This window comes from Coregonus clupeaformis, chromosome 6 (assembly GCF_020615455.1).
Source record: "Coregonus clupeaformis isolate EN_2021a chromosome 6, ASM2061545v1, whole genome shotgun sequence".
Classification (NCBI taxonomy): Eukaryota; Metazoa; Chordata; class Actinopteri; order Salmoniformes; family Salmonidae; genus Coregonus; species Coregonus clupeaformis.
Window position 1 is genome coordinate 50,262,205 of NC_059197.1, and position 26,103 is coordinate 50,288,307.

The window sequence follows — 26,103 nt, forward strand, 5'->3', positions numbered from 1 at the left end:
CACGATTGAGCGTTTAATAACAACAAACCATGAAAGATTGATTTACCACAATGTCTGTGTTTGTATTGCTTGTTCCATCACTTGCTCTGCAGAGAACGATAGGACGGGCTGTAATTCGTGGACAATAGTGGGGGGTGGGTAGGCAGAACCGAGATTCCTGTGAGTGTGCATTGAGAAATAATTGAGCGCTGTCAAAGCCATTCATTCAAGACCTTGACGAGCGCAGCTCAGTAATTCAGCACCACAGTCTAGTGAACAGCGCACAACGCAGGGCACAACGAAGGACAGCGAATGCCAGTGGATGGATTCAACCAGTGGCACAATATTTCCACACTTTATATTCTAACTAAAGTAATATTTCAGAGCAAAACTTCGTTGGATAAAGCTTTTCTCCACTCTCCGCTCGCGTGATGCTGGTGTAGGCAAAAAGTGCTCTTTGGGATGACTGTCTGCGCCGGGCACCTGGGTCTAGATAGGCGTTAGGAGTGGTGTGGAGCTGCGGAAGAGCCCCTCCATTCAGAAGGATGCTGGTGGGAAATGCCTGGAGACAGAGAGGACGAGATTTGTCGAAAGGCTCTGGAACTGCTGTCGGATCTATGTTCTAGGGGCGAAGTGCAAAACGACAATTGTGTGGATTTCATATACTATTTTCGAGATCTTGCCAGACCGAGATACTCAGACTCAGGTATGTTGTGCAATAATGTGAAATACAACGCATTGATTTAACTAAAACAATTATGAGATAGATTTTGTACAGGATGGTGAGATTGACATTTTCTTCAATTACTCAATATCAGAGAAACGAGCGTTATAATAGCAAATTCGGCCGTTTTAAAACATTTTGCGAGACACTTTTTCCAGTGAAAAGTGAGGTTTAGAAACTTGTTGCGTAGTAGTCTATATCAATATTATCCAGAACTGGAAAGCAGTGCATAGTGCATTTCCTTTTAAACAATGTAAAATACTTAGACAAATGGCATACACTTAGGCTAGTGACTTCTCTGATTAAATAAGTCATTAAAAATAATAATAATATCCTACACGAGGTTGCCTGTGTTCATCAAAGCGTCTACAGCAGCACAAAATGACGTTTTTTGTGTGTTTTGACAGCGTGGAGGGGATAGGAGCCCCACCCATTTACCATAGCCCAGATAACATAATGCTTTGAAGTTCCTGCTCACTGGCTCACACAACCATCCAGTGGCAGCAGCACTCTAAATTATTCTAAGTGTTTTATATTCTAAAGGTTAATTTGACAGTTTATTTATTATTTATTTAAGCTGTATATTGACATTCACAACTAAATTACCTTAAAGTGACAAAGTGATGATTGATCAAATGGAAATTGAGTTGGTACCTCAGTCCAACCACCACACACTATCAAGTCACAGACCAGAGTGGTTTGTGAGGTCTCTTGTTACTGTAGGTTAGCTACTGGGCTTGACTGATGCGTTTATTAAACATGTTACAAATGCCATTAAACATGCATGATCCTACGGAAGTTCTGCCAACAGATCTTTTCCCCGTTAACTTTGTGACCTATTTACTGCAGGTTGCATAGATGAAAGGAAAGGGTGGGAACTGGTTTTGACCCTCCCATATTGCCATCCATATCTGAATAATATCTGACCACTATGAAACTTTATGTTTTGGTCAGGCTCACTTGAGGAGAGAGTCTAATCTGGTCTGGACAGTTACAAATTGGATTTTTAGTAGGAAAATAAGTGGCCATATAGCTACATAAACTGCTGTCATGAAATGCCTACGGGCAACGGGCTTACTTACAAGAATATAGAAACAGCAGGTGTAATGTAATTGGACAGATGGGAGAAGTCCATATCAAATCCTCTGGTAATGCAATAAAAAGCTTCTTGGCATACAAATCCATCAAGGACAGAGATGAGGTTAAGCAAACCTCTCAGTCTGTGTTTGTCACACAATCTTCTCTTGCTAAACAAAGCCTCTCTCTGTGGCAGTGGGATAGCATTGTCAGTCACCAGTAGCTTTCTGTGGATCCAACAGTCTGTTACTGTCTTTAGTCTCTCAATCCCCCATATCAAAATGACCTCTCACCTTTGCAATTGTGCCTTATTGACATAAGGTTGGCGGTGCTGCTGCTGTAGGTTTATTGAACCATGACAGTCAGTGTGCTTCCCCAGAGGAACTAGACAACAGTTTAATGAAAGGCCACAACCTGGACTTCCCCTCTCTATGGATGAGTAGCAGACCAATATAAACAACACAATGGGTCTAATGGGAGGGCCAATATGACCAACTGCCTGCAGGCCTGTATGGTGTAGGAGTCTTCTATAATGAGACCACAAGGGGGGCAGCTAAGACCCTCAGTAGGCAATTTATTAACTCACCTTCGTGAAAATCTCAACTTTAGTAGATCTAAACCTACTAAGTGTTGTGGATGTGTACGGATCTGTGAGGACGATGAATATTATCAAACATTATATAGAACTAATGTGATCATTCAGTGATGAAATCCCTACACTCTTAGAAAAAAAGGTGCTATCTAAAACCAAAAAGAGTTATTCGGCTGTCCCCATAGGAGAAAACTTTGGAGAACCCCTTTTGTTTTCCAGGTAGAATCCTTTTGACTCCAGGTAGAAGCCTTTTGGGTTTGATGTGGAACCCTTTCCACAGAGGGTTCTACATGGAACCCACATAAGTTCTACCTGTATCCAAAAAGGGTTCTACCTGTATCCAAAAAGCATTCTCCTATGGGGACAGCCGCAGAAACCTTTTGGAAGCCTTTTTTCTACGAGTGTACTCTCAACAGAATGAGGCACTTCAAGAAGCTTCTTAGGAACATGTTTATGTGTGAGGCAGCTTGATGTACAAGCACACCCCCTGGACAGGACGCTAGTCTATCGCAGGGCCTTACCCCAAATCTATTTCCTTAATTCTGAGTGCCAAACAGAGCGGCACTGGCTCCCATTTCTACAGTCTTTGGTATGTCTCGGCTCGGGATCGAACTCCAACCATCCAATCTCAGGGGACACTAACCACAAGGCCACTGAGTTGGTCTCTGTCTTCTGCATAAGTCCTGCATAAAACTTCACGTCACAGTGGTTCTCAATCTAATCTTTTTTGCTATAGCCCTGTTATATCAGTGATTATCCAACATTTCCTTAACAAAATCTCAGGATTAAATCAGAGGTTTGTCAGCTTGTATGCTACTTTAGCACCCACTGAATACAATAAGTTAATGGGTTTGATGCAGCATCCATGTGAAGTGCCAAAGTACCAGTAATAATTGATCAATCAGTAAACACATATTCCCTAGTCCCTGACAGCAGGAGATTCACTTGGCCCATCACTGTTTTGGTAAAAGGCTGAGAGATGGGGCTGGAGTAGCTTCCCTGGAGGTATTGCAACGCGAGACTAGGGCTGGAGAAATGTAGCCACTCTTAAATTCATAGACAGAGCTATGGATGCAAGGACTGAGCCTCCATGATATCAAACATAAAGTTCTAACTATGTTTTGAGGCTATACAATGTTTGTGTACATTTACGTTGTTTAACCCTTCCCTTATGTTCTAGGTCAAATTGACCCAGAACAGAGTTTAAAATCACTAAAATACTATTTTACGTAACCATTTCCACTATGATCCTTCATCTACTTTCCTAAGTATGGGTCTCAAACTTGTAAAATACGTAATAAAAAAATGAATACAAAATTAGATCCAGTGCCGGAATAGTGACATACATGATGATCTGGGTCAATTTGACCCGCAATTTGACCCCTGCAATTTGACACACACAATTTGACCATGACCTTGTTCTACCGTATATAACCTTGGTCTAGAATCAAGCTGCTTTATGCACAGAAATGGTGCAACCATGCTGATCACATAGATATAAGTATGATTTCCCTATTATACTCAGAGGCTGAGCAACACATATCTGAAGTCAATTTGACCTGCAATTTTAACCCGGCGATATGACCTTGGTCTATTGAAGTCGGAAGTTTACATACACTTAGGTTGGAGTCATTAAAACTCGTTTTTCAACCACTCCACAAATTTTTGTTAACAAACTATAGTTTTGGCAAGTCGGTTAGGACATCTACTTTGTGCATGACACAAGTCATTTTTCCAACAATTGTTTACAGACAGATTATTTCACTTATAATTCACTGTATCACAATTCCAGTGGGTCAGAAGTTTACATACACTAAATTGACTGTGCCTTTAAACAGCTTGGAAAATTCCAGAAAATGATGTAATGGCTTTAGAAGCTTCTGATAGGCTAATTGACATACTTTTAGTCAATTGGAGGTGTACCTGTGGATGTATTTCAAGGCCTACCTTCAAACTCAGTGCCTCTTTGCTTGACATCATGTGAAAATCAAAAGAAATCAGCCAAGACCTCAGAAAAGAAATTGTAGGCCTCCACAAGTCTGGTTCATCCTTGGGAGCAATTTCCAAACGCCTGAAGGTACCACGTTCATCTGTACAAACAATAGTATGCAAGTATAAGCACCATGGGACCACGCAGCCGTCATACCGCTCAGGAAGGAGACGCGTTCTGTCTTCTAGAGATGAACGTACTTTGTTGCGAAAAGTGCAAATCAATCCCAGAACAACAGCAAAGGACCTTGTGAAGATGCTGGAGGAAACCGGTACAAAAGTATCTATATCCACAGTAAAACGAGTCCTATTTCGACATAACCTGAAACACCGCTTAGCAAGGAAGAAGCTACTGCTCCAAAACTGCCATAAAACTGCAGGAGGGACTGGTGCACTTCACAAAATAGATGGCATCATGAGGAAGGGACATTATGTGGATATATTGAAGCAACATATCAAGACATCAGTCAGGAAGTTAAAGCTTGGTCGCAAATGGGTCTTCCAAATGGAAAATGACCCCAAGCAAACTTCCAAAGTTGTGGCAAAATGGCTTAAGGACAACAAAGTCAAGGTATTGGAGTGGCCATCACAAAGCCCTGACCTCAATCCTATAGAAAATTTGTGGGCAGAACTGAAAAAGCGTGTGCGAGCAAGGAGGCCTACAAACCTGACTCAGTTACACCAGCTCTGTCAGGAGGAATGGGCCAAAATTCACTCAACTTATTGTGGAAGGCTTCCCTGAAATGTTTGACCCAAGTTAAACAATTTAAAGGCAATGCTACCAAATACTAATTGAGTGTATGTAAACTTCTGACCCACTGGGAATGTGATTAAATAAATAAAAGCTGAAATAAATCATTCTCTCTACTATTATTCTGACATTTCACATTCTTAAAATAAAGTGGCGATCCTAACTGACCTAAGACAGGGAATTTTTACTAGGATTAAATGTCAGGAATTGTGAAAAACTGAGTTGAAATGTATTTGGCTAAGGTGTATGTAAACCTCTGACTTCAACTGTAACTTTTGAATGGTGTGTGCTAGAAACAAGCTACTTCCACAGGAATGGTGCTGATCACATAGATACTGTATAAGTACTGTGAAGCCAATTTCACCTTAACCTCAACCTTTGACCTTGACCTTTGTGCTAGAGACAAATTATATTCTGTGCAGTAAAGATCTATCCAAGATGATCACAAGGATATAAGTATGTTTTCCAGGTGATGTTCAGAGGCCAAGGGGACAGTTACCTGAAGTTTGGCAAAGAAATTGTAAAAAAAATCATGAATGTCATAAAATGTCATAATTTGATTGATTTACGACTTTGGTACAGTAATCAAAGATTTGGCTCTACATTTTTAACAGTTGGGTCTATCAACTCAGGGAAAAAAGCATATGAAATAGGACATTCTCAGCTACTGGAAAATACATTTTGGGAGGTTAAAATAATATATTTATCATCTTGATGTACTTACTGTACGGGTCAAATTGACCCGAAACACAAATGGTGTAGGCCGGATCGAACATAAGGGAAGGGTTAAAACATTGGAGTAAAACAAACTCATATTTTGGTTACGGCAGTTGAAATAAGCTCATGAGGCATTTGTAAGTTATACTCTTCAAGAATCAATGGGTACATTAATTTATAAGTCCAAAAATGCATGTAGCCTCTTTAAATCCATCCTGCAACTCAGATTTTTTGCTCTCTTTTTGAAGATCAACACCAATCAGGCATGTGAAATATTTGTTTGATCATCAGACAACCTTGGCCAACAGCACCTCTCGCTTTTTGTGTTCAATTGTAGAGAAAGTTAGGCACAGTCAACACAAGTTCCCGTGAGTGAAGTCTGCTAACGTTGAGTAGTTTAGGTCACTTCAAAAGCGATTAAACATCTTCGCTAAGAGATCTATTTAAATTTGCTTCGTTTAAAAAAGATATGCTATGCTGCTCTTATAGTTCCCAATACAGTATTTCTCAAGACTGTTGGTGCCTTTACAATTGACTGTGTTTTTACACACATCATTTATAAGCAGGGGTTGGAACCGGTCCAGGGAACAGAACCGAAAACCATCTATATTTTTTGTTTATGCTCAATCTGATTGGATGGGCCTGGCAGGGCCTGGTTCCCCAGTGGGTGGGCCTGTGTCCACTCAGGCCCACCCATGCCTACGCCCCTCGTGCCGCTCTGCAAACACAAGCTTCTTAGTTAGCTAGCTTATAAGGAAGCTTATAAGAAATCCCGCTATGCCCTCCGACGAACCATCAAACAGGCAAAGCGTCAATACAGGACTAAGATCGAATCGTACTACACCAGCTCCAACGCTCGTCGGATGTGGCAGGGCTCGCAAACTATTACAGACTACAAAGGAAAGCTCAGCCGCGAGCTGCCCAGTGACACAAGCCTACCAGACGAGCTAAATTACTTCTATGCTCGCTTCGAGGCAAGTAACACTGAAACATGCATGAGAGCATCAGCTGTTCCGGACGACTGTGTGATCACGCTCTCCGTAGACGATGTGAGTAAGACCTTTAAACAGGTCAACATTCACAAGGCCGCAGGGCCAGAGGGATTACCAGGACATGTACTCCGAGCATGCGCTGACCAACTGGCAAGTGTCTTCACTGACATTTTCAACCTCTCCCTTTCTGAGTCTGTAATACCAATATGTTTCAAGCAGACCACCATAGTCCCTGTGCCCAAGAACACTAAGGTAACCTGCCTAAATGACTACCGACCAGTAGCACTCACGTCTGTAGCCATGAAGTGCTTTGAAAGGCTGGTCATGGCTCACATCAACACCATTATCCCAGAAACCCTAGACCCACTCCAATTTGCATACCGCCCCAACAGATCCACAGATGATGCAATCTCTATTGTTCTCCACACTGCCCTTTCACAACTGGACAAAAGGAACACCTATGTGAGAATGCTATTCATTGACTACAGCTCAGCGTTCAACACCATAGTGCCCTCAAAGCTCATCACTAAGCTAAGGACCCTGGGACTAAACACCTCCCTCTGCAACTGGATCCTGGACTTCCTGATGGGCTGCCCCCAGGTGGTAAAGGTAGGTAACAACATATCCGCCACACTGATCCTCAACACGGGGGCCCTCAGGGGTGCGTGCTCAGTCCCCTCCTGTACTCCCTGTTCACTCATGACTGCATGGCCAGGCACGTCTCCAACACCATTATTAAGTTTGCCGATGACACAACAGTGGTAGGCCTGATCACCGACAACGACGAGACAGCCTATAGGGAGGAGGTCAGAGACCTGGCCGTGTGGTGCTAGGATAACAACCTCTCCCTCAACGTGATCAAAACAAAAGAGGTGATTGTGGACTACAGGAAAAAAAAAGAGGACTGAGCACGCCCCCATTCTCATCGACGGGGCTGTAGTGGAACAGGTTGAGAGCTTCAAGTTCCTTGGTGTCCACGTCACCAACGAACTATCATGGTCCAAACACACCAAGACAGCCATGAAGAGGGCACGACAAAGCCTATTCCCCCTCAGGAGACTGAAAAGATTTGGCATGGGTCCTCAGATCCTCAAAAAATTATACAGCTGCACCATCGAGAGCATCCTGACTGGTTGCATCACCACCTGGTATGGCAACTGCTTGGCCTCTGACCGCAAGGCACTACAGAGGGTGGTGCGTACGGCCCAGTACATCACTGGGCCCAAGCTTCCTGCCTTCCAGGACCTCTATACCAGGCGGTGTCAGAGGAAGGCCCTCAAAATTGTCAAAGACTCCAGCCACCCTAGTCATAGACTGTTCTCTCTGCTACCGCACGGCAAGCAGTACCGGAGTGCCAAGTCTAGGTCCAAAAGACTTCTCAACAACTTCTACCCCCAAGCCATAAGACTTCTGAACAGCTAATCATGGCTACCCGGACTATTTGCACTGCCCCACCCCATCCCCACCCCATCTTTTTACGCTGCTGCTACTCTGTTAATTATTTATGCATAGTCACTTTAACTCTACCCACATGTACATATTCCTTCAACTACCTAAACTAGCCGGTGCCCCCGCACATTGACTCTGTATAAATAGCCTCCCTACTGTTATTTTATTTTACTTCTGCTCTTTTTTTCTCAACACTTTTGTTGTTTTATTTTACTTTTTGATTAAAAATAAATGCACTGTTTGTTAAGGGCTGTAAGTAAGCATTTCACTGAAATGTCTGCACCTGTTGTATTCGGCGCATGTGGCCAATACAATTTTGATTTGATTTGATATACCTATTCCCCCTAAGGAGACTGAAAATATTTGGCATGGGTCCTCAGATCCTCAAAAGTATCTACAGCTGCACCATCGAGAGCATCCTGACTGGTTGCACACTGCTCGGCCTCCGACTGCAAGGCACTACAGAGGGTAGTGTGTATGGCCCAGTACAATACTAGGGCCAAGCTTCCTGCCATCCAGGACCTCTATACCAGGCGGTGTCAGAGGAAGGCCCTTAAAATTGTCAAAGACTCCAGCCACCCTAGTCATAGACTGTTCTCTCTGCTACCGCACGGCAAGCTGTACCGGAGTGCCAATTCTAGATCCAAGAGGCTTCTAAACAGCTTCTACCTCTTCTTTATCTCTGGTCTAGCTCTCATCAACTCTAGGCGGCATTATGTGTAATGTAATGGAACTGAGAGTCATGATCAAGGGCTAGCTCTGGTCCAACGTTAGTTAAGCCAACTCAAAGACATTCAAAGTTCCTTCATAGAAGCACTCCTACAGTGCTATGAAAAAGTATTTGCCCCCTTTCTAATTTTCTCTACTTTTTCATATTTGTGATACTGAATGTTATCAGATCTTCAACCAAAACCTAATATTAGATAAAGGGAACATAAGTGAACAAATAACACAACAATTACATATTTATTTCATTTATTTCCTAAACAAAGTTATGCAACACCCAATTCCCCTGTGTGAAAAAGTAATTTCCCCCTTACACTCAATAACTGGTTGTGCCACCTTTAGCTGCAATGACTCCAACCAAATGCTTCCTGTAATCCACAGTATGAGCAAACGCAACCACAGCAGGGCTGCCTAATTAGTACATTATATCACCAACATTGAATATGCATACCCCTATATATACTAGATATACAATTATTTTAAAAAATGCGCACATGTGAAATCGGCATGTCTAAACATTTGGGTTGTGTTGGGTGGTTGCTGGGTGGTTGATTAATATAATATGAATAATTAAAGTAATTAAGCCAGTGCTAATTACATGTCAGTCAGTGTTGCTTTGAGATTTCTTTTTACTTTAACCCTGTGTCGTGTTTGTAATTAATTGAGCTACAGATCTAATTAGAGGCAGTGGTATTTAGAGCTCATTCTGTTGCTTGCACCTTGTCAGTTTTAGGATAGGAAGAGCAGAGTAGTCCCAGGAGTTTGGTGGGACAACACATTTCATACATTCAATTAGCAAGGGAAAGATATATTCTGCTTCCAAACTCCTCATATAGTGTCCTTGATTTCTTCTCTTTTTAGAACAGCCAAATTCAGATATACCAAGGATTGTCAACATAGCAGACAACCAAATGAGTGAATCCTCAAAAACTGAAGTCCCACAATATCTTGGCATGCCATCTCTCTGTGGCTTAGTGCAGAAGCCCCAGCTGGTCTCCAGTGCAGTATGTGGGCCAGCCCAATGAGCCCATTGATCCCTGGCTGCACACTGTGAATGTAGAGCTGCAGAGCTCAACCAGGATGGAGTGGTGGGAGGAATAACTCTACACCAAATGAGGCTCCATTTCCCTCCACTGCTCTAGATAATCAAAGGGAAGTACGGCCGAGAGACAGTGTAGACAGTAGATTTGATTGGAAGCTATGGCAGTGGCAGGACACTCTGACAGGGGCTTATTCACTGTGGACTAAAAGCCCTCTTTGTGTCTGTATAGCCTGATTCACAATGACTGGGGAGGGGAGACATTCTATTTTAGTAGACGCTCTTATCCAGAGCGACTTACAGTAGTGAGTGCATACATTTTCTCGTACTGGTCCCCCGTGGGAATCGAACCCACAAACCCTGGCGTTGCAAGCACCATGCTCTACCAACTGAGCCACACGGGACCACATGGAGACAGGGTGAGCTCATTCATCAGGTAGTGAGATGCTCTTTCTGAGAACCGGAACATACAGTTGAAGTCGGAAGTTTACATACACTTAGGTTGGAGTTATTAAAACTCGTTTTTTCAACCACTCCACAAATTTCTTGTTAACAAACTATAGTTTTGGCAAGTCGGTTAGGACATCTACTTTGTGCATGACACAAGTAATTGTTCCAACAATTGTTTCCAGACAGATTATTTCACTTATAATTCACTGTATCACAATTCCAGTGGGTCAGATGTTTACATACACTAAGTTAACTGTGCCTTTAAACAGCTTGGAAAATTCCAGAAAATGATGTCATGGCTTTATAAGCTTCTGATAGGCTAATTGACATCATTTGAGTCAATTAGAGGTGTACCTGTGGATGTATTTCAAGGCCTACATTCAAACTCAGTGCCTCTTTGCTTGACATCATGGGAAAATCAAAAGAAATCAGCCAAGACCTCAGAAAAGAAATTGTAGACCTCCACAAGTCTGGTTCATCCTTGGGAGCAATTTCCAAATGCCTGAAGGCACCACGTTCATCTGTACAAACAATAGTATGCAAGTATAAACACCATGCGACCACGCAGCCGTCATACCGCTCAGGAAGGAGACGTGTTCTATCTCCTAGAGATGAACGTACTTTGGTGCGAAAAGTGCAAATCAATCCCAGAACAACAGCAAAGGACCTTGTGAAGATGCTGGGGGAAACAGGTACAAAAGTATCTATATCCACAGTAAAACGAGTCCTATATCGACATAACCTGAAAGGCCGCTCAGCAAGGAAGAAGCCAGAACTGTTTGGCCATAATGACCATCGTTATGTTTGGAGGAAAAAGTGGACGCTTGCAAGCCGAAGAACACCATCCCAACTGTGAAGCACGGGGATGGCAGCATCATGCTGTGGGGGTGCTTTGCTGCAGGAGGGACTGATGCACTTCACAAAATAGATGGCATCATGAGGAAGGAAAATTATGTGGATATATTGAAGCAACATCTCAAGACATCAGTCAGGAATTTAAAGCTTGGTCGCAAATGGGTCTTCCAAATGGACAATGACCCCAAACATACTTCCAAAGTTGTGGCAAAATTCCTTAAGGACAACAAAGTCAAGGTATTGGAGTGGCCATCACAAAGCCCTGACCTCAATCCTATAGAACATTTGTGGGCAGCACTGAAAAGCGTGTGCGAGCAAGGAGGCCTACAAACCGTTACACCAGCTTTGTCAGGAGGAATGGGCCAAAATTCACCCAACTTATTGTGGGAAGCTTGTGGAAGGCTACCCAAAACATTTGACCCAAGTTAAACAATTTAAAGGCAATGCTACCTAATACTAATTGAGTGTATGTAAACTGAAATAAATCATTCTCTCTACTATTATTCTGACATTTCACATTCTTAAAATAAAGTGGTGATCCTAACTGACCTAAGACAGGGCATTTTTACTAGGATTAAATGTCAGGAATTGTGGAAAACTGAGTTTAAAAGGTGTATGTAAACTTCAGACTACAACTGTATACTGATAGAACACACCAGGCTATCTCAGACAAAAGCCAATTCCCTTTCACTGTCTGTGAGAGGCCATTTGAGATGGGAGGACTTACTGATGAGTAAATGTTGACTGAGCAGTACTCTGTAAACTGCTAAAACCAATCTGAGTTTTTTTTTCCTTTGCTAATTGATACAATTGCAGGCCTAAAACCCAGAGGACAATGTCCATCAAAATGCCTTACAGTCTTTCCTTACAGTGACGTTGATAATAAAGTACACATTTTTGTGTAATATCAAGTTGAGGAACACATTTAGAGAGATATAAAGAAAAGTGAATTGCATAAATAATATGTTGATATCAATACAAAAAATATATTTGTACTGTCCCCTGACTTGCCCTAATTCCATCTATCCTTGGTTATGTCTGTCCAGATGTGTCAGTGAGCCTGCTGTCACTGTTGGTGACCACCTGTGGCCTGGCCCTTTTCGGGGTCTCACTCTTCTTCTCATGGAAGCTGTGCTGGGTGCCATGGTGCGACTGTGGCCTTCCCGAGGGCTTGAAGGATGGCCACGGGGACCAGCAACCAGTCCTGATGGAGATGGATGGGGTGGAGAATGAGTACAGCGAGGACTGTGTCAAGGAGCCCTCAGGCCTTTTAGCCCCAGAGTCAGCCATGAAGATCAGCCACACGTCCCCAGACATCCCCCTGGAGGTCCAGTCCAAGCCCAAGGAAAACCACGTCAGCCATATCGCCCGCGTGCAGCGCCAGATCACAGAGCCCACCTCCTCTGTCCGGTCAGCTCCACAACACAGAAACAATAACGAGGCAATTGAACTACCCTGTTGCATTATGTCTATAGATAGCTAATGATAACTGGTTTCTCTACCCTCTGTAGGCACAACTCCTTCCGCCGCCAGATGAACCTGTCCAACCCAGACTTCAACACGGGCCAGTTCCAGAGACAGGAGTCCCTGGCCACTCTGGGCCGGATCAAACCTGAGCTCTATAAGCAGCACTCTGTGGACACGGACGACGGCAGGAGGGCTGACAGCTGCGGCCGGATACACTTCATCCTCAAGTTTGACTGTGACCTGGAGCAGCTCATCATCAAGATCCACAAAGCCCAGGACTTACCGGCCAAGGACTTCACCGGAACCTCTGACCCTTATATCAAAATCTACCTGCTCCCCGACCGCAAGACCAAGCACCAGACTAAGGTGCACCGCAAGACCCTCAACCCCGTGTTCGATGAGGTCTTCCTGTTCCCTGTGGCCTACGCTGAGCTGCCCACGCGCAAACTGCACTTCAGCGTCTACGACTTTGACCGCTTCTCCCGCCATGACATCATTGGCCAGGTGGTGGTGGATAACTTCCTGGACCTAGCAGACTTCCCCAGAGAGACTAAACTCTGTAGGGACATCCAGTACGTCACCACGGTAAGCTAACCTCTTTATGTCTCTCAATACAGTATGTTCATATTGTCTTAGGTACATGGACTAGCAACAATAAATGCACTATTGTGACTTAATGAGTTAGTAAAGTTGGGACATTATCTAAGAGCGTTTAGTGGAGAGTCACTGTTCCCAAAGAACCACCCCTATAGTGTAAAAAGAAGGCTGACATAAAAATATACTTATATGGGTGAATAATACATGATCACACCAGGAAACACATGGGGTAGTAACCTAAATTTGAGTTGGCAGTAAAGAGGCTGCTTTGACATGAGAGGATACAGAGCTGGAGATTCTCTAGATTATTCACATGGACCACATGGATCACTATAGGGAGATGTGACATACTGAAGGTTTCATCTGTTCCATTGAATCTCACTGGACTCTCACTGACATGTCAAAAAGGATCCGGAGTCTCAATTGGCTATCTCAATAAAAGTCTAATAGGAGTCTCACTGAAGAAATAAGGACTATAGTGTCATTGAAAAATTGTAAGTTGTCTGCAGTCTCAAGGGAGGACTGTAGTCTCAGTGAAATATATATATATATAAATATATACATACAGTTGAAGTCGGAAGTTTACATACTCCTTAGCCAAATACATTTAAAGTCAGTCTTTCACAATTCCTGACATGTACTCCTAGTAAAAATTCCCTGTCTTAAGTCAGTTAGGATCACCACTTTATTTTAAGACAGTGAAATGTTAGAATAATAGTAGAGATAATGATTTATTTCAGCTTTTATTTCTTTCATCACATTCCCAGTGGGTCAGACGTTTACATACACTCAATTAGTATTTGGTAGCATTGCCTTTAAATTGTTTAACTTGGTTCAAACGTTTCGTGTAGCCTTCCACAAGCTTCCCACAATAAGTTGGGTGAATTTTGGCCCATTCCTCTTGACAGTGCTGGTGTAACTGAGTCAGGTTTGTAGGCCTCCTTGCTCGCACACACTTTTTCAGTTCTGCCCACACATTTTCTATAGGATTGAGGTCAGGGCTTTGTGATGGCCACTCTAATACCTTGACTTTGTTGTCCTTAAGCCATTTTGCCACAACTTTGGAAGTATCCTTGGGGTCATTGTCCATTTGGAAGACCAATTTGCGACCAAGATTTAACTTCCTGACTGAATTCTTGAGATGTTGCTTCAATATATCCACATAATTTTCCTTCCTCATGATGCCATCTATTTTGTGAAGTGCACCAGTCCCACCTGCAGCAAAGCACTCCGACAGCATGATGCTGCCACCCCCGTTCTTCACGGTTGGGATGGTGTTCTTCAGCTTGAAAGTGTCCCCCTTTTTCTTCCAAACATTACGATGGTCATTATGGCAAAACAGTTATATTTTTGTTTCATCAGACCAGAGGACATTTCTCCAAAAAGTACGATCTTTGTCTCCATGTGCAGTTGCAAACCGTAGTCTGGCTTTTTTATGGCGGTTTTGGACCAGTGGCTTCTTCCTTGCTGAGCGGCCTTAAAGGTTATGTTGATATAGGACTTGTTTTACTGTGGATATAGATACTTTTGTACCTGATTTCTTTTGATTTTCCAATGATGTCAAGCAAAGAGGCACTGAGTTTGAATGTAGGCTTTGAAATAGATCCACAGGTACACCTCCAATTGACTCAAACTATGTCAATTAGCCTATCAGAAGCTTCTAAAGCCATGACATAATTTTCTGGAATTTTCCAAGCTGTTTAAAGGCAACTTAGTGTATGTAAACTTCTGACCCACTGGAATTGTGATACAGTGAATTATAAGTGAAATAATCTGTCTGTAAACAATTGTTGGAAAAATTGTGTCATGCACAAAGTAGATGTCCTAACTGACTTGCAAAAACTATAGTTTGTTAACAAGAAATTTGTGGAGTGGTTGAAAAACAAGTTTTAATGACTCCAACCTAAGTGTATGTAAACTTCCGACTTCAACTGCATATATACACACACACACACACACACACACACACACACTACATGACCATATGTATGTGGACTCCGGCTCGTCGGACATCTCATTCCAAAATCCTGCGCATTAATATGGACTTGGTCCCCGCTTTGCTGCTATAACAGCCTCCACTCCTCTGGGAAGGCTTTCCACTAGATGTTGGAACATTGCTGCAGGGACTTGCTTCCATTCAGCCACAAGAGCATTAGTGAGGTAGGGCACTGATGTTGGGCGATTAGGCCTGGCTCGCAGTCGGCATTCCAATTCATCCCAAAGGTGTTCGATGGGGTTGAGGTCAGGGCTCTGTGCTGGTCAGTCAAGTTCTTCCACACTGATCTCGACAAACCATTTCTGTATGGACCTCGCTTTGTGCACAGGGGCATTTTCATGCTGAAATAGGAAAGGGCCTTCCACAAACTGTTGGCACAATGTTGGAAGCACAGAATTGTCTAGAATGCAATTGTATGCTGTAGCATTAAGATTTCCCTTTACTTGAACTAAGGGGCCTAGCCTAAACCTTGATAAACAGCCCCAGACCATTATTCCTCCTTCACCAATCTTTACAGTTGGGACTATGCATTCGGGCAGGTAGCGTACTCCTGGCATTCGCCAAACCCAGATTCGTACGTCGGACTGCCAGATGGTGAAGCGTGATTCATCACTCCAGAGAACGCATTTCCACTGCTCCAGTCCAATGGCGGCGAGCTTTACACCACTTCAGCCTATGCTTGGCATTGCACATGGTAATCTTAGGCTTGTGTGCGGCTGCTTGGCCATGGAAACCCACTTCATGATGCTCCCGACGAACAGTTCTTGTGCTGACGTTGCTTCCAGAGGCAGTTTGATACTCGTTTGTGAGTGTTGCAACCGAGGACAGACGATTTGTACGCGCTTTGCGCAACAGCACTCGGCGGTCCCGTTCTGTGAGCTTGTGTGGCCTACCACTTTGTGGCTGAGCTTTTTGTTGCTCCTAGACGTTTCCACTTCACAACAGCAGCACATAAAGTTGACCGGGGCAGCTCTAGCAGGGCAGGGCGACTCCGGGATGCTGACCTTCTAGGCAGAGTTGCAAAGAAAAAGCCATATCTCAGACTGGCCAATAAAAATAAAAGATTAAGATAGGCAGTCTGAGATATGGCTTTTTCTTTGCAACTCTGCCTAGAAGGTCAGCATCCTGAAGTCGCCTCTTCACTGTTGACGTTGAGACTGGTGTTTTGCAGGTACTATTTAATGAAGCTGCCAGTTGAGGACCTTTGAGGCGTCTGTTTCTCAAACTAGACACTCTAATGTATTTGTCCTCTTGCTCAGTTGTGCACCGGGGCCTCCCACTCCTCTTTCTATTCTGGTTAGAGACAGTTTGGGCTGTTCTGTGAAGGGAGTAGTACACGGCATTGTACGAGATCTTCAGTTTCTTGGCAATTTCTCGCATGGAATAGCCTTAATTCCTCAGAACAAGAATAGACTGATGAGTTTCAGAAGAAAGTTATTTGTTTCTGGCCATTTTGGAGCCTGTAATCGAACCCACAATTGCTGATGCGCCAGATACTCAACTAGTCTCAAGAAGGCCAGTTTTATTGCTTCTTTAAATCAGCAAAACAGTTTTCAGCTGTGCTAACATAAATTGCAAAAGGGTTTTCTATGTCACGCCATGGTTCTGGGGACTCTTGTATGTTGAGCCAGGGTGTTAGTTTATTTGTGTAGTGTCTATGTTTCGTTTCCTATGTTCTGTTCTAGGTTATGTGTTTCTATGTTGGCCGGGGTGGTTCTCAATCAGAGGCAACGAGAATCAGCTGTTGCTTGTTGTCTCTGATTGGGAACCATACTTAGGCAGCCTTTTGTGCACTTGTGATTCGTGGGATCTTGTTCCGTGTAGGTTTGTGTATATGACCGAGGACTTCACGTATCGTTTTTGTTGTTTTGTCATTTGTATCGTGTTGCTAAGTACACTATTAAAGAGATGTACGCATATCACGCTGCGCCTTGGTCCACTCATTATGACGATCGTGACAGAAGATCCCACCAAAACAGGACCAAGCAGCGTTTCCAGGAGCAAACGCCGGGTAAGGAGCTGGAGAGGTTGGCGATGGCCCAGGTGGGCCAATGGTGGTCCTGGGAGGACATGTTCGCGGGTAAAGGGCCATGGGCTAAAGTTAAAGCCCTGGCGAGAGAGGAGGTACGGCGCCAACAGTGTCGTCGTCGGACAGACGAGAGGCACCCCCAATAAAACATTTTGGGGGGGCACACGGCATGGACGACGGGGCTGCTGGAGGCAGATACAGGGCGAGTTTGTGGACGAGGAGAGAAGGCCACCAGGTTACGGGGGCCATTGGTCGTTAGAGGGAGGGATAGTGTAGAGGCACGGCGAGAGGTACTGAGGTGTGTTACCAGTCCGGTCCGGCCCGTTCCTGATCCCCGCACAAAGCCAGTGGTCTGTGTTCCCAGTACGGTCCGGCCTGTTCCTGTCCCTCGCACCAAGCCTGTGATGCGCGTCGCCAGCCCAGCCCGGCCCGGCCTGTTCCTGGCCCTCGCACCAAGCCTGTGGTGCGCGTCGCCAGCCCGGCCCGGCCTGTTCCTGCCCCTCGCACCAAGCCAATGGTGCGCGTCGCCAGCCCGGCCCGGCCTGTTCCTGCACCTCGCACCAAGCCAATGGTGCGTGTCGCCAGCCCGGCCCGGCCTGTTCCTGCTCCCCGCACCAAGCCTGTGGTGCGCGTCGCCAGCCCGGCCCGGCCTGTTCCTGCCCCTCGCACCAAGCCTGTGGTGCGCGTCGCCAGCCCGGCCCGGCCTGTTCCTGCTCCCCGCACCAAGCCTGTGGTGCGCGTCGCCAGCCCGGTCCGGCCTGTTCCTGCCCCTCGCACCAAGCTTGTGGTGCGCGTCGTCAGCCCGGTCCGGCCCGTTCCTGCTCCCCGCACCAAGCCAGTGGTGCGCGTCGTCAGCCCGGTCCGGCCCATTCCTGCTCCCCGCACCAAGCCAGTGGTGCGCATCGTCAGCCCGGTCCGGCCCGTTCCTGCTCCCCGCACCAAGTCAGTGGTGCGCGTCGTCAGCCTGGTCCGGCCCATTCCTGCTCCCCGCACCAAGCCTGTGGTGCGCGTCATCAGTCCGGCACAGCCCGTGCCTGTTTCACCGGTGCCTGGTCAGGTACCGGTCAGCTGCTCCACACCGGAGCCTAAGCAATCCGCTCCACGATGTCCAGTCCAGCTCCAGCCAGCGTGACCAGACCAGGGGCGCTACGGGGGGGTTGTTAGAGGGTGGTGGTCACGCCCGGAGCCGGATCCGCCTCCGAGGTGGAATGCCCACCCGGCCCCTCCCCTGTTGGGTTTTTGTTGGCGCGGTCGCAGTCCGCGCCTTTGGGGGGTACTGTCACGCCCTGGCTCTGGGGACTCTTGTATGTTGAGCCAGGGTGTTAGTTTCTTTGTGTAGTGTCTATGTTTCGTTTTCTATGTTCTGTTCTAGGTTATGTGTTTCTATGTTGGCCGGGGTGGTTCTCAATCAGAGGATCAGCTGAATCAGCTGTTGCTTGTTGTCTCTGATTGGGAACCATACTTAGGCAGCCTTTTGTGCACTTGTGATTCGTGGGATCTTGTTCCGTGTAGGTTTGTGTATATGACCGAGGACTTCACGTATCGTTTTTGTTGTTTTGTTATTTGTATCGTGTTGCTAAGTACACTATTAAAGAGATGTACGCATATCACGCTGCGCCTTGGTCCACTCATTATGACGATCGTGACATTCTAATGATCAATTAGCCTTTTAAAATGATAAACTTGGATTAGCAAACACAATGTGCCATTGGAACAGAGGACTGATGGTTGCTGATAATGGGCCTCTGTACGCCTATGTAGATATTCCATAAAAAAATCTGCCATTTCCAGCTACAATAGCCATTTACAACATTAACAATGTCTACACTGTATTTCTGATCAATTTGATGTTATTTTAATGGACAGAAAATTGCTTTTCTTTCGAAAACAAGGACATTTCTAAGTGACCCCAAACTTTTGAACGGTAGTATATATATATATATATATATAAAATTGAGACTACAGTCCTCCCTTGAGACTGCAGACAACTTACAATCCTTCAATGACACCATAGTCTTTATTCCTTCAGTGAGACTCCAATGAGACTGTAGACTTCTATTGAGATAGCCAATTAAGACTCCAGAGCTTTTCTGACAATGCGAGTCCAGTACTGTACTGTATATTTACATTTACATTTTAGTCATTTAGCAGACGCTCTTATCCAGAGCGACTTACAGTTAGTGAGTGCATACATCTATCTACTTACTGTCTGCCTGGAGGGCCATGCTCTTTTTTTACTTGTGTTCATTTTCACTTCCCATGATCCCATGATTTACCACCAGTGTAGGGATTTCAGTTAATCAATAGTATGGTAAGGCTTAGACAATGCCTTGAGGACAATTAAGTCTAGGGCTAGGTACTTTCTGTCATTGGCTCTACACTGGGCAAGTTGCACGTTAATATAGATCTATAATTAGTACCCATTGAGATGAACAACCTGTACAGGTACATATTTTTGTGCATTTTGATTAGAATTGCTAAAAGCTATAACGTGGAGAAGGGTTAGTGGAAGATTGAAGGCAAATTAAAGATTGAGATCTAAAAGCTATCAATCCATTAACAGCCAGTCACTTTAAATAAGGTCAGAAATATAGGCTAAAATACTATAGAGTAGATATTTTCACAGCTTTGCTCAGGAGGCCAGTCTTTCACATGTTGACTCTCAGAGAATGTCAAGCTTGGCGACTTCCTAGATCAAAAAATAAAATAAAAATCTACTTCCTGTGTCATGTGGGTGAGCTCACTTGGGAGCCATGGGTTTGCTTTAAAGTGGAAGCAAGTACAAACACACAGACACATACACACACAAACGGCCACACGCGGCCACAAACATAATGTACACAAATACACACGCACACACAGCCACTCAGCCAACTGGGCCAGCCCCCCTGGGAACAGAGCATGGGACATCAGAAGTCCAAGCACTAGTCCATGCATAAATCATACCTCAGGGTGAAGTTAGGTTTCAAACATCCCATATGTAACATAAAAGCTGTAAACTGGCATCACATTTGGCATTAAAGTGGTACATCTCCATAAATAAACTGTAGGATCGCATGAAGAGTAGGGAGGTCAAGAATACTTTGAAAATTTTACACACCACCAACAGTGCCTTGCAAAAGTATTCATCCCCCTTGGCGTTTTTCCTATTTTGTTGCATTACAACCTGTAATTTAAATTGACTTTTATTTTTGGATTTCATGTAATGGACATACGCAAAATAGTGAAAGTGAAATGAAAAAAATAACTTGTTTCAGAAAATTCTAAAAAAGTAATAACGGAAAAATGGTGCGTGCATATGTATTCACCCCCTTTGCTATGAAGCCCCTAAATAAGATCTGGTGCAACCAATTACCTTCAGAAGTCACATAATTAGTTAAATAAAGCCCACCTGTGTGCAATCTAAGTGTGACATGATCTCAGTATATATACACCTGTTCTGAAAGGCCCCAGAGTCTGCAACACCACTAAGCAAGGGGCACCACCAAGCAAGCGGCACCATAAAGACCAAGGAGCTCTCCAAACAGGTCAGGGACAAAGTTGTAGAGAAGTACAGATCAGGGTTGGGTTATAAAGAAATATCCAAAACTTTGAACATCCCATGGAGCACCATTAAATCCATTATAAAAAAATTGAAAGAATATGGCACCACAACAAACCCGCCAAGAGAGGGCTGCCCACCAAAACTCACGGACCAGGCGAGGAGGGCATTAATCAGAGAGGCAACAAAGAGACCAAAGATAACCCTGAAGGAGCTGCAAAGCTCCACAGCGGAGATTGGAGTATATGTCCATAGGACCACTTTAAGCTGTACACTCCACTGAGCTGGGCTTTACGGAAGAGTGGCCAGAAAAAAGCCATTGCTTAAAAAATAAATAAGCAAACACGTTTGGTGTTGGCCAAAAGGCATGTGGGAGACTCCGCAAACATATGGAAGAAGGTACTCTGGTCAGATGAGACAAAAATTTTGCTTTTTGGCCATCAAGGAAAACGCTGTGTCTGGCGCAAACCCAACACCTCTCATCACCCCGAGAACACCATCCCCACATGAAGCATGGTGGTGGCAGCATCATGCTGTGGGGATGTTTTTCCATCGGCAGGGACTGGGAAACTGGTCAGAATTGAAGGAATGATGGATGGCGCTAAATACAGGGAAATTCTTGAGGGAAACCTGTTTCAGACTTCCAGAGATTTGAGACTTTGCAAAGGTTCACCTTCCAGCAGGACAATTTTTTATTTATTGTATTTTATTTCACCTTTATTTAACCAGGTAAGCCAGTTGAGAACAAGTTCTCATTTACAACTGCGACCTGGCCAAGATAAAGCAAAGCAGTGCGATAAAAACAACAACACAGAGTTACATATGGGGTAAACAAAACATAAAGTCAAAAATGCAACAGAAAATATATATACAGTGTGTGCGAATGTAGTAAGTTATGGAGGTAAGGCAATAAATAGGCCATAGTGCAAAAATAGTAACAATTTCGTAATTAACACTGGAATGATAGATGTGCAAAAGATGATGTGCAAATAGAGATACTGGGGTGCAAATTAGCAAAATAAATAACAATATGGGAATGAGGTAGTTGGGTGGCTAATTTCAGAATGGCTGTGTACAGGTGCAGTGATCGGTAAGCTGCTCTGACAACTGACGCTTAAAGTTAGTGATGGAGATAAGAGTCTCCAGCTTCAGAGATTTTTGCAGTTCGTTCCAGTCATTGGCAGCAGAGAACTGGAAGGAATGGCGGCCAAAGGAGGTGTTGGCTTTGGGGATGACCAGTGACATATACCTGCTGGAGTGCAGACTACGGGTGGGTGTTGCTATGGTGACCAGTGAGCTAAGATAAGACGGGGATTTGCCCAGCAGTGATTTATAGATGACCTAGAGCCAGTGGGTTTGGCGACGAATATGTAGTGAGGGCCCGCCAACAAGAGCGTACAGGTCACAATGGTGGGTCGTATATGGGGCTTTGGTGACAAAACGGATGGCACTGTGATAGACTACATCCAATTTGCTGAGTAGTGTTGGAGGCTATTTTGTAAATGACATCGCCGAAGTCAAGGATCGGTAGCATAGTCAGTTTTACGAGGGCATGTTTGGCAGCATGAGTGAAGGAGCCTTTGTTGCGAAATAGGAAGCCGATTCTAGATCTAACTTTTGATTGGAGATGCTTAATGTGAGTCTGGAAGGAGAGTTTACAGTCTAACCAGACACCTAGGTATTTGTAGTTGTCCACATACTCTAGGTCAGACCCGTCGAGAGTAGTGATTCTAGTCGGGTGGGCGGGTGCAAGCAGCGGTCGGGTGGGCGGGTGCAAGCAGCGTTCGGTTGAAGAGCATGCATTTCATTTTACTAGTGTTTAAGAGTGTTGGAGGCTACGGAAGGAGTGTTGTATGGTGTTGAAGCTCGTTTGGAAGTTTGTTAACACAGTGTCCAATGAAGGTCCAGATGTATACAAAATGGTGTCGTCCGCATAGAGGTGGATCTGAGCGTCACCAGCAGCAAGAGTGACATCATTGATATACACAGAGAATAGAGTCGGCCCGAGAATTGAACCCTGTGGCACCCCCATAGAGACAGCCAGAGGTCCAGACAACAGGCCCTCCGATTTGACACATTGAACTCTATCTGAGAAGTAGTTGGTGAACCAGGCGAGGCAGTCATTAGAGAAACAAAGGCTATTTAGTCTGCCAATAAGAATGCGGTGGTTGACAGAGTCGAAAGCCTTGGCCAGGTCGATGAAGACGGCTGCGCAGTACTGTCTTTTAGGACCTTGAGCGTGGCTGAGGTGCACCCATGACCAGCTCGGAAACCGGATTGCATAGCGGAGAAGGTACGGTGGGATTCTAAATGGTCGGTGATCTGTTTGTTAACTTGGCTTTCAAATACTTTCGAAAGGCAGGGCAGGATGGATATAGGTCTGTAACAGTTTGGATCTAGAGTGTCACCCCCTTTGAAGAGGGGGATGATCGCGTCAGCTTTCCAATCTCTGGGGATCTCAGACGTTACGAAAGAGAGGTTGAACAAGCTAGTAATAGGGGTTGCGACAATTTCGGAGGCTAATTTTAGAATTGTTGCAAAAGGTGGCTCTACAAAGTATTGACTTTGGGGGGTGAATAGTTATGCACGCTCAAGTGTTCTGTTTTTTTGTCTTATTTCTTTTGTTTCACAAAAAATATATTTTGCATCTTCAAAGTGATAGGCATGTTGTGTAAATCAAATGATACAAACCCACAAAAAATAAATTTTAATTCCAGGTTGTAAGGCAACAAAATAGGAAAAATGCCAAGGGGGGTGAATACTTTCGCAAGCCCCTGTACTTCTTCGATAACAATGAAAAATGTTAGTTTTTTCCTTATTCCACATCTTCCAGGGCCAGAGAGAGACACAAATACCCATACAAGTGCACCAGCTCCAAACCTTTTACTTGGTCTCTATAAGCCTCTAGGTCAGAAAGCCACCTTTGAGTGTTGAATTGAACCGTTAGACAATAGAACAGGATCACTTACGGTTTATTCTGTCAGGAAGATAAAGGATCTGGATCTGGATGGATGGAGGGACCTGTTGCTGTTTACCACTTTGGTAACACTTTTAATTAGACACAGCTTAACTCATCTATTCTAGAACTCAGACCAATAGCCTCTTCAGGTTCACATTAATTGTCAGGCTGTTATAACAAAGATTACAAAGAGCACAGTAATTTGTGTCCCTGCAACGACAGTCAATAGTACTGATCTGAGCCAACTTGGGACATACTGTAATTAGCATGACTGTGTGTGGCATGATCCATTGCAGCAGGTTTACTACCTAGCTCCACAATAACCACCACTGCAGCATAATGTACTTCCGCCCCACCGCCATGTCTTTACATATTCTGCTGTTCTATCCTGCATGCAATGATGTCAGAGGGGGGAAAAAACAGTGTTTGTTGTTTGCAGTAACTTCTTTGTTGTTGTAATATTGCAAACGGACGTGGCACTTCCACCATTATTGATTCCAGCATTAAGGCATTATCTAGGCCTATGCGAGTGATGCAGCACTGCATTTTTGTTTTTCAACTATTTTAAGGTCATCTTTAAATATATTCAGGCCTCGTTGTTCCTCCAGTAATGAAGAGAATTAAGTAAGTAAGATAAATACATTGAGGAGTAAAGTACGTAAAGGGCAATCCATTTATCAGTGTGAGAGAATGACAGAGGGAAGAGGAAAAGGTGAATCAGGATGATTTACTAGGCCAACTGCTGAGAGAAGAGCGGTCACCACTGAAAAACACATCCAGATTTTATTCACATTTCCACCAGGTCCATTGAGTATTAAAGGCCCAGTGCAGTCAAAATTCAGTTTTTCCTGTGTTTTATATAATATTATAAAACAGCTGATGAAACTAACACTATAAAAGCATTTGGTCACACTTTATTTGGATAGTCCGGATAGTCCATGTAGATGCTCTACAGATGGCCATACTATCAACAAACTATCTGTTGATAAGCAACTGCTTGTTAAGGTTACGGTTAGGATTAGGTTCGAATAAGGGTTAGGGTAAGGGTTAAGGTTAAGTTTAGGGTTAGGATTAGGGTAATGGTTAAGTTTAGGGTAAGGATTAGGGTTAAGGTTAGGGTTAAGGCTAGGGTTAGTAGATAGTTAGTTGAAATGTTACTGATAGTCTGTAGAGCATCAACAGATGGACTATACTAATAAAGTGTTACCAAAAATGTGATCAGTGTTATTTCCTGATAGTTGCTGGTTGAAAATAAAATCTACACAGGACCTTCTAATCAGCAGGTATGCATGGGTGGGAGTTTTGGCTTTCCATGCGTAAATTGGTTAATAGCCCAATAACAAAGAGTGTTTCGAACATCTCTGCCAATAACAGCTAGTTTTCAGTTTCCCACAGTCATTTTTGCTCAATATAATTTTTTCCCACTATTACAGTAAGGTACTTAATTGTTACCCAGAAATAATTTGATATTGATATAAAAACGGCTGCATTGGGACTTTAAGAATGTTTTATTCACAAGATGACAACATCCCAAACTCTGTTGTTGTTAACTAGTCAAACATGAGTACTATCTTAGGTAGTTCTAATGTGTTAGCTTACCCTGATTCTGTCAGTGTACATTTAGCAGATACCAGCCCGGGTCGCACAGCTAAAGTGGGGATTCATGTTGTTCCACAGTGGGTCACAACTGCTGACTTACTGTCTGCTGATGTAATAAAATGACATGGCACGACATGGCCTTACACACGGTGGCTATTTCACCTCTCTATCTCCCTCTCTCTTTGTCTCCCTCTGTTTCTCTCTACTAACATGGTAGCAACACACCCTGTCTATTAAGAGGCCCTTTAAAAAGAGAGAGAGATCCCAGGGTGATGGATAATTACAGAAGATAGACTGCCAACATTCTCGCTCAGCCATATTGGAGGCCTTTAGAGCTCCAGTGTAATTTCATTGAAAGAGCACAAGTGACCATAATTCCACCACAGACTTGATTTAAGTGCTTCAACGAGTAAGAGGCGACTGTTATCCTATAGTCTGCAGATGGAAGTGGGTAATTTGATTATTTAGCCTGAGAGGGATGGGTTGCATGGTTCCACCCCTAATCTGTGTGTGTGTGTGTGTGTGTGTGTGTGTGTGTGTGTAGAGGCTGAGAGTCTGTGTGTGTGTGTGTCTGT

The 26,103-nt window shown here is 44.1% G+C and overlaps 1 protein-coding gene across 1 annotated transcript in view; it reads left to right on the forward strand.

The window, feature by feature from the left end:
• Nucleotides 1-200: 200 nt before the first annotated feature.
• Nucleotides 201-26,103, forward strand: part of LOC121531448 (synaptotagmin-9) — a 33,969-nt gene continuing 8,066 nt past the window's right edge. Inside the window, exons 1-3 of the mRNA XM_041836689.2 lie at nt 201-685; nt 12,387-12,750; nt 12,852-13,392. Coding sequence (XP_041692623.1) covers nt 538-685; nt 12,387-12,750; nt 12,852-13,392 — 1,053 coding nt within the window. The 5' untranslated portion in view covers nt 201-537. The remainder of the gene's footprint in view (nt 686-12,386; nt 12,751-12,851; nt 13,393-26,103) is intronic.